The sequence below is a fragment of the Ranitomeya variabilis genome, chromosome 3 (assembly GCF_051348905.1).
Source record: "Ranitomeya variabilis isolate aRanVar5 chromosome 3, aRanVar5.hap1, whole genome shotgun sequence".
Lineage (NCBI taxonomy): Eukaryota > Metazoa > Chordata > Amphibia > Anura > Dendrobatidae > Ranitomeya > Ranitomeya variabilis.
In genome coordinates this window covers 33,571,481-33,586,474 of record NC_135234.1, presented here as the reverse complement: position 1 = coordinate 33,586,474, position 14,994 = coordinate 33,571,481, and the positions used below count along the sequence as shown (strand labels likewise).

The 14,994-nt window shown below is 46.1% G+C and overlaps 1 protein-coding gene across 2 annotated transcripts; it reads right to left on the bottom strand.

The window, feature by feature from the left end:
- Positions 1-6,178: 6,178 nt before the first annotated feature.
- ATP5PO (ATP synthase peripheral stalk subunit OSCP) lies at positions 6,179-12,889 on the bottom strand. 2 transcript variants are annotated; one of them, XR_013223673.1, is made up of 7 exons: positions 12,656-12,794; positions 11,153-11,203; positions 9,996-10,106; positions 9,746-9,875; positions 9,342-9,454; positions 7,824-8,858; positions 6,179-7,544 (listed from the first exon to the last, which is right to left on the bottom strand). XR_013223673.1 is itself a non-coding variant. In XM_077293911.1 (7 exons), the coding sequence occupies exons 1-7, from the start codon at positions 12,683-12,685 to the stop codon at positions 6,241-6,243; spliced, it is 636 nt and encodes a 211-aa protein (XP_077150026.1). In that variant the 5' UTR covers positions 12,686-12,889; the 3' UTR covers positions 6,179-6,240. The 2 variants fall into 2 exon arrangements, 1 of the variants encoding a protein (XP_077150026.1); XM_077293911.1 differs by having other exon boundaries at positions 6,179-6,354; positions 8,772-8,858; positions 12,656-12,889.
- Positions 12,890-14,994: the final 2,105 nt, after the last annotated feature.

The window sequence follows — 14,994 nt, the reverse complement described above, 5'->3', positions numbered from 1 at the left end:
GGATTTTCCTCAGAACCCTCGGAATTAATGGAAAAGTCAGGAAGGCATATAGTAGATTTCTGACTGATCTTTGGGACAATTCGTCCACCCTATCTGCGGTGTCTTCCAGATTCAGGGAGAACAAAATACCTTCACAGGACTCATACCCACACAATTATATGTATTATTCAGAAAATATACATAAATAATATATTACCATATATAGTGGGCAACATACTAGGATATTTGTAGGGTAATCGCATATGATAAGAACCAACAAAACCGCAGCAACTAGGCGATAAAATACCCAAAGAATCAAATATTTCATGCAAGATTCACTTTATTAGAAAACAATTAATCAGGACAGGAGACATGAGGAAGCAAGGCTTACACCGTTTCACACATGTTTGGAAACGTAGGGGTGCACACTGTGGGGATGTTTTAAATGTATATAAATAGGTACAAATAATTACATGATTTAATATTACGCCGTCGTCACAGGTAAATGAACTGACATTTAGCCAAAGGATAATTAGTATAAAAATATCAAGCATATAGTTTACCTGGACCACACCAGTTCAATCCAACCACAGCGGGCACCCGCCCCAACGCACGTTTCGGCGGGATGGCCTTTTTCAAGGGGTGGCCATCCCGCCGAAACGTGCGTTGGGGCGGGTGCCCGCTGTGGTTGGATTGAACTGGTGTGGTCCAGGTAAACTATATGCTTGATATTTTTATACTAATTATCCTTTGGCTAAATGTCAGTTCATTTACCTGTGACGACGGCGTAATATTAAATCATGTAATTATTTGTACCTATTTATATACATTTAAAACATCCCCACAGTGTGCACCCCTACGTTTCCAAACATGTGTGAAACGGTGTAAGCCTTGCTTCCTCATGTCTCCTGTCCTGATTAATTGTTTTCTAATAAAGTGAATCTTGCATGAAATATTTGATTCTTTGGGTATTTTATCGCCTAGTTGCTGCGGTTTTGTTGGTTCAGATTCAGGGAGAAGCAGCTTGCCACTTTTGCATTTTTCCAGGTTGCAAACAGGTCTACTGGAGAGACACCCAAATGGTGAGTTAGATGCTGAAACACGTCCGTTTTAATTCCCATTCTGAGGACCATACTGTTGCCCTGCTGAGAAAGCCTGCCACCTTGTTTTGACAGCCTTTCAGGTGAAGACTGATATAGAAAGAGCAGCCTTTCTCTGCCCACTGAAAGATTTGTAAGGCTAGCTAGATTCTGCAAATGACCTTTCGGGGCCCCCTGATGACAAACAAAGGAGACCACTGTGATGTCGGCCTCTGAGATTATCCTGGCACCTCTGAAGCGTCTCCCATACTGCTCATAGTTCTCTGTATTTGGACGGTCTTGTATGGACCTCTGGAGACCATGTTCCCTAAGGTATTCACCTTCCACTTCAGCACCCCAACCTTGCTGACTTGCTTTGGTAGTAACTCTGACGCATGGAGAAAGGATTGAGGGCCCCTCTTTTGAGCTTCCTTAGAGACGTCCACCATGTTAGTGCTGTCTTCACCCTCGTAGATATGACCATCTTCATGTCTAGTCCTGGAGGGTAGCCTGGCTCAGAAGGGGGTACATGGAGGCGACACTCCGTGTTTCCGTCAGTTGCTGGTGCGAGGAGATCGGTGCCCTGAAGGGAACCGTCGCCCCTAAGATTGGCACCCCACGTCGCAGGAGAGGATACGGGGAGGCGACACTCGCCTGTTGATGTTTGAGGGAGATCTTGCGCAAAAGGGTTTAGAAAAGTTTAAATATAAGAATAAAATAAAAAAAAGTATGGTCTGAATAACAGACCCCAGTGTGCCTCCTACGGACACGAAGCAAGAACTGGTTAGCTGAGAGCCGGCGGGAGGGTGTATACTGCAGGGGAGGAGCCGAAAGCCGGTGGGAGGGTGTATACTGCAGGGGAGGAGCCGGGAGCCAGCAGGAGGGCGTATACTGCAGGGGAGGAGCCGAGAGCCAGCAGGAGGGCGTGCACTGCAGGGGAAGAGCCGAGAGCCAGCAGGAGGGCGTACACTGCAGGGGAAGAGCCGAGAGCCAGCAGGAGGGCGTACACTGCAGGGGAGGAGCCGAGAGCCAGCAGGAGGGCGTGCACTGCAGGGGAAGAGCCGAGAGCCAGCAGGAGGGCGTACACTGCAGGGGAGGAGCCGAGAGCCAGCAGGAGGGCGTACACTGCAGGGGAGGAGCTGAGAGCCAGCAGGAGGAGCCGAGAGCCAGCAGGAGGGCGTACACTGCAGGGGAGGAGCCGAGAGCCAGCAGGAAAAGCTGAGAGCCAGCAGGAGGGCGTACACTGCAGGGGAGGAGCCGAGAGCCAGCAGGAGGGCATACACTGCAGGGGAGGAGCCGAGAGCCAGCAGGAGGGCGTGCACTGCAGGGGAAGAGCCGAGAGCCAGCAGGAGGGCGTACACTGCAGGGGAGAAGCCGAGAGCCAGGGCGTACACTGCAGGGGAGGAGCCGAGAGCCAGCAGGAGGAGCTGAGAGCCAGCAGGAGGGCGTACACTGTAGGGGAGGAGCTGAGAGCCAGCAGGAGGGCGTATACTGCAGGGGAGGAGCCGAGAGCCAGCAGGAGGGTGTATACTGCAGGGGAGGAGAGAACTTTCTTTGTATCACTTAGTGGCAGCAGCATACACCCACGGTCTGTGTCCCCCAATTAGGCGTAGGAGAAAGGAGATTTTCCTAGTATGGGATGATTAGTCCTTTCTTCCTTAAAAAAGCCACAACCTCTGTCATTAATTTGGTAAATATCCGACGTGCCAAGGACAGGCGGATCAGAAGGCACTGAAATTGGAAATGCTGGATTATCCCCTGATGTTCTAGTGCAAACCTCAGGAACCACTGACAAGCAGGATGGACGGCCACGTGGTAATATGTATCTTTTAGATCTAGGTTGCACATTACCGAATCTTTCCCTACTTATGGGATCGTTGATCTTATGGTCACCATTCTGAACTTTCTGTACATGCCTCGCTGGTTTAGGGGTTTTTAGATTGGTATGGTACCATTATAAATCGAGTGTTTTGGGTTTTGTTTTATAGAAAAAGGACTGGAATAGTGGGCTTCTTAAACCTCCGACTGAGGTACTAGCATAACCGATCTGGATATCAGATCCCCGACTTCCCCAGAGAGCCTTTGTAGAGAGGTTGGAGATTTTGGGAAGGTTAAGTGAAATTGTATCTTGTAGCCTTCCCCTACAACCTGCAGAATCTATTGGTTTTGTGGGATGATCCAACATCCTTCCAGAAAGAACTAAATCCTCAAAACATCAAGGTCTCCCTGCATTTGGACCTGAACTGAACAGGGCATTTATACTTTTAGCTCCCTTTTAAAATTCTTCTCTCAGACGTACAGGACCTACGGAATGAAGGGTATCGCCTAGGCGTTTCTTCTGGGAACCCTTTTTTTTTTTTGCTGTCAGAAGCCCTCTCTAGGTTCTCGTATAACATTGGACCGAACACCTGTAACCCTGAAAATGGGATTGAACATAATGGCTGTCTCCAAACCAAGTTTCTAACCAGATGGAAAGGACATTTCTTCTAGCTGCAAATCTTACTGATTCTGCCATATACCCTGTCGGCATTTTTAACAATGGGAAGTCAATCCACAAGCTCATAATCCTAGGTACCGAGGTGGTGGCTATGTTGGCCCTAATGATAGCAGCTGAAGCCTCCCAAACCCTTCTTAGTAACCCCTCTGCCTTTTTATCAATCACATCACAGAAACAGGAAGATTCTTCAAAGGGGATTGAAGTCTTTTTTCTGCATCTTCCCATTCTCATGCCTTTGATGGGTTTGTTAACTGGGAACTTTGTTTCTCTTGAGTTCTCAGTCCTGCAAACATCTAATCTTGTATCGAGTGAGTAACCTGTGTCTCCTCGATTTTCATAGTGCTCCGTACTGCATGTAATAGCTCATCAGTGTCTTCAGATGAAATACTACTTCTTCCTTTCTTCTGAGATGATCTGGGGTGCATCCTCCTCACGCACCAGATCCTGGTCAGAGTAATAGGAACACTCTTCTCATGACTCCTCCATTTCCCATCTAGCTCTTTTATGGTGGGACATGCCCTGCAGCGCTTGAGGGGAGAACTAGGCTGAAGACGGCTTTGCATCCCTTCTCCAACCATGGATCTCATGTCGGCCATAAATAAGGCATGTTCCTGCTTTAAGGCTAGGTTCACATTGCGTTAGTGGGTGATCGCTAACGGACAGCGTTGCACGGCGAAAATGTCGCAATTAACGCCGTGCAACGGGTCCGTTAGCACACCCATTGACAGCAATGTAAATTTCGCCTGCAGCGCATCACTAGCGCGTGCCTTTTTCGGCTCGCGCTAGTGATGTGCCGTTCTTCTGTGACGCGCCTCGGACGCTGCAAGCAGCGTCCGCGGCGCGCCCGAGGTCCGTTCCCCGCTCTCGCAGATCAGGGGATCTGCGAGAGCGGGGACGTTAACGCGACCCCTGAACGCGGCCCCTAAATAAACATTGCGTTAGCGCAATCCGCTAGCGCTAAACGGATTGCCCTAACGCAATGTGAACCTAGCCTAAGACTTTCATGATGCACTCCGCATATAACCGATTATGTGCCTCTGGTAGTTTAGCATGTCGCACATCTTCTGGTTTGCTTCCTGGAGGAAGAATCAGACCCTATATGGGCTCCTCTGTCCTAAACTTAAACAAAATAGGATATTTAAGGCTAAGAGTTCCTGAGCTTACTCAAGAAAATCTTCGGGCAGACCAACATTATAAAGACAGTGCCCAGGAATTGTTTTGGGTCTCTGCACGTGTAGGAGCGTCCTGCGTCCCCTGTAATCCGGCAGTGCGTTCCACCCTGGGGAAGCTGAAGCACGAGGCTGAGAGCCCTCCACAGAGAGAAGCGGCGAAAGCAAATGAGCCACTTCCCACTCTGCGGACCAGGGACCCCCTAACCAGTGAGGTATCAGCCATGAGCCTCTCAGAGGAGGAAGGGAAAGGATCCCCTCCGAGCTCACCAGGTAATCCTTTCGCTGATGTGTGTACACTCTGCATTAGGGTACTGTCACACAGTACCATTTTGATCGCTACGACGGCACGATCCGTGACGTCGCAGCGATCGTATGATTATCGCTCCAGCGTCGTAGACTGCGGTCACACGTTGCAATCACGGCGCTGGAGCGATGCCGAAGTCCCCGGTAACCAGGGTAAACATCGGGTAACTAAGCGCAGGGCCGCGCTTAGTAACCCGATGTTTACCGTGGTTACCAGCGTAAACGTAAAAAAAACAAACAGTACATACTTACATTCCGGTGTCTGTCCCCGGCGTTCTGCTTCTCTCCACTGTGTAAGCGCCATAGCCGGCAAGCACAGCGGTGACGTCAGACGTCACCGCTGTGCTCGCTTTCCGGCCGGCAGGCGCTCACACAGTGCAGAGAAGCTGAGACGCCGGGGACAGACACCGGAATGTAAGTATGTACTGTTTGGTTTTTTACGTTTACGCTGGTAACCACGGTAAACATCGGGTTACTAAGCGCGGCCCTGCGCTTAGTTACCCGATGTTTACCCTGGTTACAAGCGAACACATCGCTGGATCGCTGTCACACACAACGATCCAGCGATGTCAGCGGGTGATCAAGCGACGAAAGAAAGTTCCACACGATCTGCTACGACGTACGATTCTCAGCAGGATCCCTGATCGCTGCTGCGTGTCAGACACTGCGATATCGTAACGATATCGCTAGAACGTCACGAATCGTACCGTCGTAGCGATCAAAATGGTACTGTGTGACAGTACCCTTAGTCCTGCTTGGGACTGAATTAAACAGTCTCATTGGCATATGAGGCAGCTGTGTTTTGGTCTGGAGACCCATGTCTAATCCAGACTTATCGGTCTGTGCTCAAACCGGCCTAATAGAGGAAGAGATATCAGTACTTCTGCCACTTAGCAGAACAATGATGCAGTTTCTTCAGTTTATTTTGCAGCAAGAGGCCATTTACGCTCAGGTCCCTCTACAATGAGCCCCTTCTGGTGGGTAGAAACAGTCTTTACTAGAAATGTGACCTGTCCCCATCACACAGTTTAGACAAGCGCAGTGTATAATCAGTAGGATCTTCTCTTGTCTAACAGCAGACATAATGGAGAGGAGACTGCAGTGTGTCAATGAGACCAACATCTTCAGGAAACCACTCGGACACGAGATAAGTTACACTCCGTAAAATGATTTATTCAGTTACTAGTGATCAAACGGACCATCAACGCTCTTACACGGTATCCCTCATAACCTTGGTTAATTTCTGGATCTTGGTTTTTGTCGACATGTCAATATATTTGTCCCCAAGGCTGACAACCATTCCTCCCAAGATTGAGGGGTCAGTCTAAAAAAATAAATAAATAAATAAAAGATTAGAAAAAGACAAGTTATCAGTGCATGTTCATAGAAGTTTAATGGCAGATGTACTGGGGTTGTTATCTGCCCCACATCTTGTACAGATGTCATTCCCTATCTTACCCCATACACAGAGTCATTCATAGTTATGGCTCCATCATTTATGAGGCAACATCATTTCCAGAAGTCAATGATGCCTATATTATCGATTGGCAGGACCCTGGTTCAGCAACCAAGTCAGTAATCCATGGTTGCTCTTTAGATTAGCCAGTTTGGCTTGACACACAGATCAAGTTGGTCTAGGTCTACAAATCAGAGGAGCGGGACATGGGAAGAGGTGGTTCACAGGTTCCCGTCCAGCAGCCACGGATTACTGACCTGGACCAGGCTCTGCTATTTATTAGCTCATCTGTAATGAAAGGCTTGGTTCAAAGTTTGTGTTCTCATCTATCCACAGGAGAAGTGATTTCTGGAGTTCTGGACGGACCAGAGGAAGGCCATGTTCACACATTAAGTATAATGCATCAGTATTTGTAAACCAAAACAAGGAGTGGAACAGTCAGAGGAAAAAAATAGAAACATGTCACCACTTCTGTATTATCAACCACTCCTGGTTCTGTCTGACAAATACTGAACTTGGCTAAAAGGGTCTGGTCATTTCCTTAGAAAATAAAAGAGAAGGTGCACATGTTTGACCTCTGCAACGCCCCACTGTCAGGATCGGTGCGGGTCCCATCAGCTGAACCCCCAGCAATCAGTAAGTTCGTTAGCCCCCTAACTGATGGGATGGGGATAAATTATAGACGTGATATAACCCCTTTAGTGGGAAGAGTCATAAGCAGCGTGAGCTATGCCTACACCATTTATAAGAGGAGAACGTGTTATCCTGCCTCCTGCGGACAGTATGGTTACTAGCACACTCACACACCTAAGAACAGCTCCGATGAGAAAATGAGAAGCAAGATTCTTGCGTTCTTTATCTTAGACTGTGAATTTAGAGGAACAAAACTTCCAATACATTGCAAGTTTCAGAAACATCATCCCTCTGAGGGCGGTGTCAGGTATTGCATTCAGTTTAAAGGGATTGTTCAGTGGAAAGTTATCTCCAATCAACAGGGTAGGTGATAACTTGCTGATCGGTGGGTGTCTGACAGATGGGACTTGTACCAATCAGCAGAACTTTCATACTCAAAAAAAAAAAAAGTGCAGCAGGTCAGACATCTGACTGACGCTCCATTCAATCTATATGGGATTTCTAGAAAAAGCCGAGTGCAGCGCTCAGCAGCCCAATTAGGAATGAAAGGAGCGGCAGTACACCTGCTATGTTCCCCTTGCTGCCCATCACCGAGTTCAGCGGTCGGACCCGCATCAGTCTACACCCAGCCTACTGATTACGTGTTTTCACTGGACAACCCTTTTAGGCTATGTGCACACTTTGCGGATTTTGCTGCGGTCAGCAGTTTCCCATGAGTTTACAGTACAATGTAAACCTATGGGAAACAAAAAACGCTGTGCACATGCTGCGGAAAAAAACGCGCAGAAACGCAGCGGATTACATTCCGCAGCATGTCACTTCTTTTCTGCAGATTTTCACCTGCTTTAATAGGAAAATGCAGATGAAAAACCGCAGAAGAATCCGCAGTAAAAACCGCGATAAATCCGCAGTAAAAACCGCGACGGGTTTTCACTGCGGATTTTGGAATTCCGCTGCGGAAAAATCCGCAGTGGAATCCGCAAAGTGTGCACATAGCCTTAATGAAGGCCGAGCTGCAAATACAAAACCTTTTACCTTGTCTGATAATCTCCTGACAATAATGGAGTCTAATGAAGGGAAGAATCAATCATTAACCCCTTTACCCCCAAGGGTGGTTTGCACGTTAATGACCAGGCCAATTTTTACAATTCTGACCACTGTCCCTTTATGAGGTTATAACTCTGGAACGCTTCAATGGATCCCGGTGATTCTGACATTGTTTTCTCGTGACATATTGTAATTCATGATAGTGGTAAAATTTCTTTGATATTACCTGCGTTGATTTGTGAAAAAAACAGAAACAGAAATTTGGCAAAATTTTTGAAAATTTCAGATCACATTGCATTGTTCTGAGGGTCTCAGGGAAGCACGCAGGGAGCCCCCTTCCCTGCGCGATGCTTCCCTATGCCACCGGAACGCTGCGATCTTGTTTGATTGCAGTGTTCTGAGGCTTAAAGTGCCAGGAGCGGTCCGTGACCGCTCCTGGCACATAGTGCCTAATGTCAGCTGTGATAATCAGCTGACACCCGGCCGCGCTCCCACCGTGAGCGCGGCTGATCGCATATGACATACTATCCCGTCGATGGTCATACGGGCCCAGGAAACCTAGACGGGATAGTACGTCTGAGGTCAGAAAGGGGTTAAACACCTACCTTGGTCTCCAGTTTCAAGGATTCTCCCTTTGCAAGGAAACCATTGAGGGCAGTCTTTAATTCAGTCAAGTTGGCTTCATCCAGAGGCTGAAAACAGATGTTTACGTAATCAGATTGATGGTTTATAGGGAAAAAAAAGTCATAGCACTGGACTGGAGTGGTCGGAGCTCACAGAGGCTCCTACATTTTGCAGCACATATTGTATAAATTCACGCTGCTGATGTGACGTCATTGCTGCAGCCAAAACACTGACACCAAAGTAGCTGAACCCATGGAGGGCGAGTACAAGCTCAGCCTGTTATTTTACAACCAATGCTTAGGATCCACTTTCCTGAAAGAGGAAAATGCCTTTACAAGTGACAGATCTGGAGTACTTACTATGAGCAATTCTTTTAAATACTCACGCCCTGCAATCTCACACAAAAGTCTGGGCCACCTGACATTCACATAATATATTTTCCCCCCAGGAACACATCCCAGCCCCGGGGTAGAAAACATTTCCAAACTTCATCTCTCCTCAAGACTGAGCTCTATACAACACGTGCGGTCCGCTGCAGACAGGACACTTACGGAGGCTGTGGTGACAGAACACAACACCTCTCCTCGGTGAGCGCTCATGATTTTAACGAATGCGCCGATCACTTCGGGAGTGTAGCGCAGACGACCGTTCTCGGCCAGCAGATCTGTCAAGAAAAACAGTAGGTTAACGATGGCAATACTCAACATTATAAAGACGTCTGGATGGCTGATGGCCGAGGCAGGATTATCCACACCCCAGCCTAAGGATTTAGGGTTCCACAACACTCTCCATAACCCCGGATCTTCATCTCTCAATTTAGCAATTCTTTACAAAGAGACTGATACAATTCTGCTGGTTCCCATCCTCCAGAAAGCAGTGCCTCGTCCTCACTGCTTCCAGACTATTAAATAAAGGGCTAGGAGACATGAATCGGTGCAGGAGGTTGGATACTCACTGACAAAGTTGGAGGTGATGGGAGAAAACTTCTCTTTAGTAAGTAGATCAGCCACCGTCTTCTGTTTCAGGTTGCGCTTGATGTGGGGGTTGGTGATGATGGTTGATAACTTCGGATCCTTAATAAGAGTCTGGAAGACAAAGTATCAGCATTATATATAATCACATCCAGTGGAAGGAGGGATCCGCTAGGTCAGGTCTACACCTTCAGCAGACCAGGCCTGGGGACGAGCGCCAGCAGCGATACTCACAGACACTCTGTTCAGCTCCTTCTCCACCTGGTCCAGTTTCTTCTCCTTGGAGGCGGCAGAGTACAGAGCGGTGGCATAGCGGCCTTCCAGACCAAACACCTGGATGGGCGGCTGGAGAAATTAAAAAAAAAAAATAAAAAATGATTTGTTCAGGAGGAAAAATATAAACCGGAAATAAACTCTTCCTTCCCAATAATATCTATTGACATGTAACGTGAAATAAAGTTGAAGCCAATATATATATCTATCTGTCCAAAATCACCACTGGTGAAGTCACTTATTTATTGTCTTGTTGTACCTACACACATTTTTAAGCCAAATTCTTCAAAATAGCACACGCTGTTCATAAACTTCGTGCAAATTTTTTTTTTTTTTTTTTTTAAAAAAAGCTCTATACTTTTTTGGATTTTGCAACTTTTTAAAAGAGCCAGAAGTAGTCATTCCTTTAAAAAAGAAATGTCACGATTGTCTAATAGGGCACCAAATTGATGATGTCTACTTTATCCCCTTCCTGACCGGGTGATTTTTCTTTCCTTTCTTATATTATACAATATTATATATAATTTTATTTTACTTTTTTTTAATTTCTTGCGTCTCATGTTAAAAGGGGAAGGTTGTGTCCAGTGATCTTAAGGGACAGTACAAGTGACCAGCCTTAGTCACACACTGCAGATTTAGTCAGTATACGAAGCAAAGAAAAAAAAAAATATTTATCCTGTGTATTGCCAGTATTAGAGCTGGGCAAAAAGATTCACAGGACCCTGGTCCATCAACCACCGAGCCCTATGGGTCTCCATCTACCTGCCGGTATCACTGGCGCCTCTTCTGATTAGTTACGATGTCTTGTGTGCACCACACTGAAAATCTCACACCGAGACTACTAAATCAGAAGAGGCCCCGGTGATGCCCACAAACAGGAGGAGGTTTGCAGGGCTTTGGTCCAGCGTGACCAACGTGGCTGCCGGACCAGGGTCCTGCAAATCTTTTTTCTCAAATTTGGTCACTGTGATGAAATCTCACTGTGGTGGGCAGCAAGTGGCCACCATGATCCCAGGAGTGAAGACTGAGAATTAGCGGGATAGCATATTAGAAGGACTAAAACCTTTTAACAAAACCCCTTCATATTGCAGAGAATGGCGGGCTCTCTGTAGACTTACCCTCACCAACTTGGCGACAGGTCTGGAGATGCTTGTGCTGAAGGAACGCACCTGGAATAGAAGACGCAGAGGTGAGATGGCGTTTTTCCACCTTAGATCTAAATACAAGATCATGTCTGAGTAGGTAGAAATGTAATAAATGTAAAACCTTCCTCTTACCCGGCCACAGGCTTCACCCACTTAGGCTGAATGTGACCCCTTTAACAACAGATTACAAGGAGAGCTCTCATTGTCGGAGAATCTCTCCCACATAAAAAAAGTGGTAACAAAAAACGCCCCTGTCGCTCGCTGTACTGTATCGGATGCATGTGAGCATCGTCATACTGAAAAGCAGTATTTTCCGCCAGGCTGTGGACTTCAAGGTGAGCGAGCGCTTCAGTGACCTTAATGTGCGTCAATGGCCGCCTTATTGACATGTAGTAAGACACCGACAACTAATAGATCTTAAAGGGAACTTGTGGAGATTTCAGAGCTGTGCAGAGGAGTAGAAGTCACGGCGTTGGCAAAGGCACCGAGGACGGCTGCGAAGATGTGCAAATAACGTGGGACGCGTCGGTTTATAAAATGAACACGCAATGACAGGATCCCTTTAAGAAAACATTCACAAATGAAAAATGGTCAGCAAATCTGTTTCAGATTTCACCCCAATCATTAGAAAGGCGTGTGTGATCGATGGGTGTCTCAAGAGCCAGGACCCCCAGGGATCACTCAATTGTTGCACAAGCCACGTGACTGACAGTACACAGCTCTACTCCTGCCATAGAGGTCTAATCTAGAGGGGTCTTAAGACCCTACCCCTCTTACCACCACCATTGATCAGCACTAGTAAACAGGTGATGGTAAAATTAAAACTTTTATAAAGTTTAGCTCCTCTAAAGAAACCATTCAGTTACAGCGGATCCAGGTCAAAAGTCTCCTGTAATGGCAAATATGGTAATTACAGCCACTTATCCCCCGGGACTGGAGGGCAATATATCAGTATATAGTTACCAGGTAATAATCACGTCTCACAGCAATAATGAGGGGATATAATAGGTCATGGCGCAGGTCAGTGTACGGTGCGGGCTCAGCAGCCGAGCCCGCTGCACACGGCAGATGTCGGCTGTATCACACAGCCGGCATCTGCCTCTAACAGCAGCGATTGGTGCTACAGCCCATGGCCGCCATTTATCCCTTTACGCTCAGTGATCGCCGGGGGTTTGGTGTAATTACATGGCGCCTACAGGGTAACATGGCAGCAGGGGCATGTGAAGACCCCCAATGCCGCCATGTTTGTTCTCCTGGGCAGCTGGATTTGGCCACATCGGTAAAATATGATCAAAAAATTAAATTTCCCCCAAAAAATGGAAACATGAAACATTTCTCAGTGACACAGCACAGATGACAGCAGGGGGCTCATATATACACCACACATAGACAAGCTGAGCACTGACAGTAATGGCGGCCTCCGGGGACACTGTCGCCCACACACACACAGCAGCCATCGTCCCTCATCACTTCTACCTTCAAGGAGATCCTGCCCGCCGCTGCCATCTTCTCCTCCGGCCGCTGTCTAGGTCAAACCGGCGCCTCCCACGAGCCGGAGAACGTCAAGCGCGGTGACGTAAAATATGGTGATGAAAGAGGCGCGCATTGACTTCCGGGTAATGTAGTGCTGGGAGGAGAGGTCACAACGCATGCGTCATTGCGTACAACGCTAACAAGGCTGGCTGAGACGCGCATGCGTAGAACAAAGCTGGAAACAACAACAACAAAACCCATTTACGTTCTATTGTTCCGCTGTATACAGTATTATGTGCGCAGATGCGGGGTGCACCGGAATCACGTGACTCCGGTCATTTGCTGATATTTCCTCCCCAGAGCCATAACTTTTGCATCCACACATCCCTACCACAGGGGTTTATTCTGTGGGTTCAGTCGTAGTTTTTGGACTGATGCCGTTCATTTTACCGTATAATGTAGTAAAAACAGGGGGAAAAAAATCCTGCGGTTTTGAAATGAATGAAAAAGAAAAAAAAAAATGCAATACCATCGTTTTTTTATGGCGTTTATTGTGCGGTAAAAATGAGCCTGTAATGTGCTGCAGAACGGTACGGTCACAGCGCTGTCAGACTGGTTTATTTCTCTTTGAGTTTTTAATCATTTATTTATTTTAATCATTTTCATTTTTTTTATTATCTTGTTATTGTTTAGTTTTTGTTTTTTAGCCATTTATTGTTTATTTTTATTATTTTAAACATTTAAAAAATTCTGGAACTTTGGAAAAAAATAGTTTCTCCATTTTCTGAGATCCGTAACTCTCTATTTTTCAGTCGAGCGGTATGAGGGCTTGGGGTTTTTTTTTTCTGTGGTGAGCTGTAGCTTTTATTGGTATTGGGTGAGACACAGCATTTTTATGGCATTTTTATCTGTAGGTGTAGCAACCAAAAAACCGCAATTCAGAGAATCATGGAATGTCATAGTTGGAAGGGACCTCCAGGGTCATCGTGTCCAACCCCCTGCTCAATGCAGGACTCACTAAGCCATCTCAGACAGATGTCTGTCCAGCCTCTGAAGACTTCCATTGGAGGAGAACTCACCACCTCTGGTGACAGCCTGTTCCACTCATTGATCACACTCACTATCGGAAAGTTTTTCTAATATCTAATCTGTATTTTCTCCCTTTCAGTTTCATCCCATTGCTTCTCGTGTTTCCTTGTGCAAATGAGAATAATGATGATCCTTCTACACTGTGACAGCCCTTGAGATATTTGTTGACAGCTATGAAGTCTCCTCTCAGTCTTCTTTTTTGCAAGCTAAACTTTCCCAAATTCTGGCAGTTTGATTTTTTTATGGCTTTTACTGTATGAGGGTTTAAATCATTCTATATTATTATATATTGAAATTTTACAGACAAGTCAATAACATTCATTTTTTAAATTGTGTTAATATTTTAAATTTTTTGGGATGGACAAACGAGGGCTGACTCAAAGGGTTTTTTTAATTTTATTTTCACTTTGTTTTTAGTCCTGCGATTGATCTCTCGTGCAGTGTACTGCAATTTCTCACTATTCCAGTCTACAGACAATATTATGGTCTCCTATGGCCATAATGTCAGTAACCAGTCTTCTATAGTCCCCTATCTGCCATGAGAGCCCATCTACAAGCCCCAACAATCTCATTGATGTGATGTAGTCGCCCCGATGATTGAAAACCCTGACAATCAGTGGAAGCCTCTAGACTGGAAGTGCACTGGGGCGTGTCACTTGGAAGCAGCTTAAGTGCACTGACACACCCCTAGTGCACTTCCATCCTCATTCACATGAGTTCTACACTAGATTTCTCACTGTACATCAAATCTCTACAAGAATCTCATCACTTTAACTAGTGAACAATACAATCTATACCACCATGCCACTATTGCCACATGTGAAAACATGCTGACAGGTTCCCTTTAAATGAGTGCCAATCGGCTTATTATATTGTCAGTTGACCTGCTTTTAGTCTAGACTCTGGATTATGAGACTTTCTGGATTATCAGATGCCAGATTAATGGCACTACATGCAGTGGCATGTAAAAGTCTTGGCACCCCTGGTCAAAATTACTGTTATTGTGAACAGTCAAGCAAGTTGAAGATGGAATTATCTATGAAAAGCCTAAAGTTAAAAATGACACATCTCCTTTGAATTTTAGGCAAAAAAATATATATTTTCATCTTTTACATTTTACCTTGGAGATTTGTCTGCTCAGATAACTTTGACCAAGGTTTCAGACTTTAATTAGTCTCTTAAGGTTATGGATTGTTCACAATCATTGTTAGGAAAGGCCAGGTGATGCAAATTTCTCAGCTTTATAAAAACTC

Excerpts from the sequence above, each read along its gene's own strand:
- ATP5PO (XM_077293911.1), bottom strand. The coding sequence starts at position 12,685 with ATGGCAGCGGCGGGCAGGATCTCCTTGAAG. Across the intron at positions 11,204-12,655 it reads CGGGCAGGATCTCCTTGAAG|GTGCGTTCCTTCAGCACAAG; the intron begins GTAGAAGTGATG and ends CTTCTATTCCAG. Across the intron at positions 9,876-9,995 it reads AGGAGCTGAACAGAGTGTCT|ACTCTTATTAAGGATCCGAA; the intron begins GTGAGTATCGCT and ends TTTGTCTTCCAG.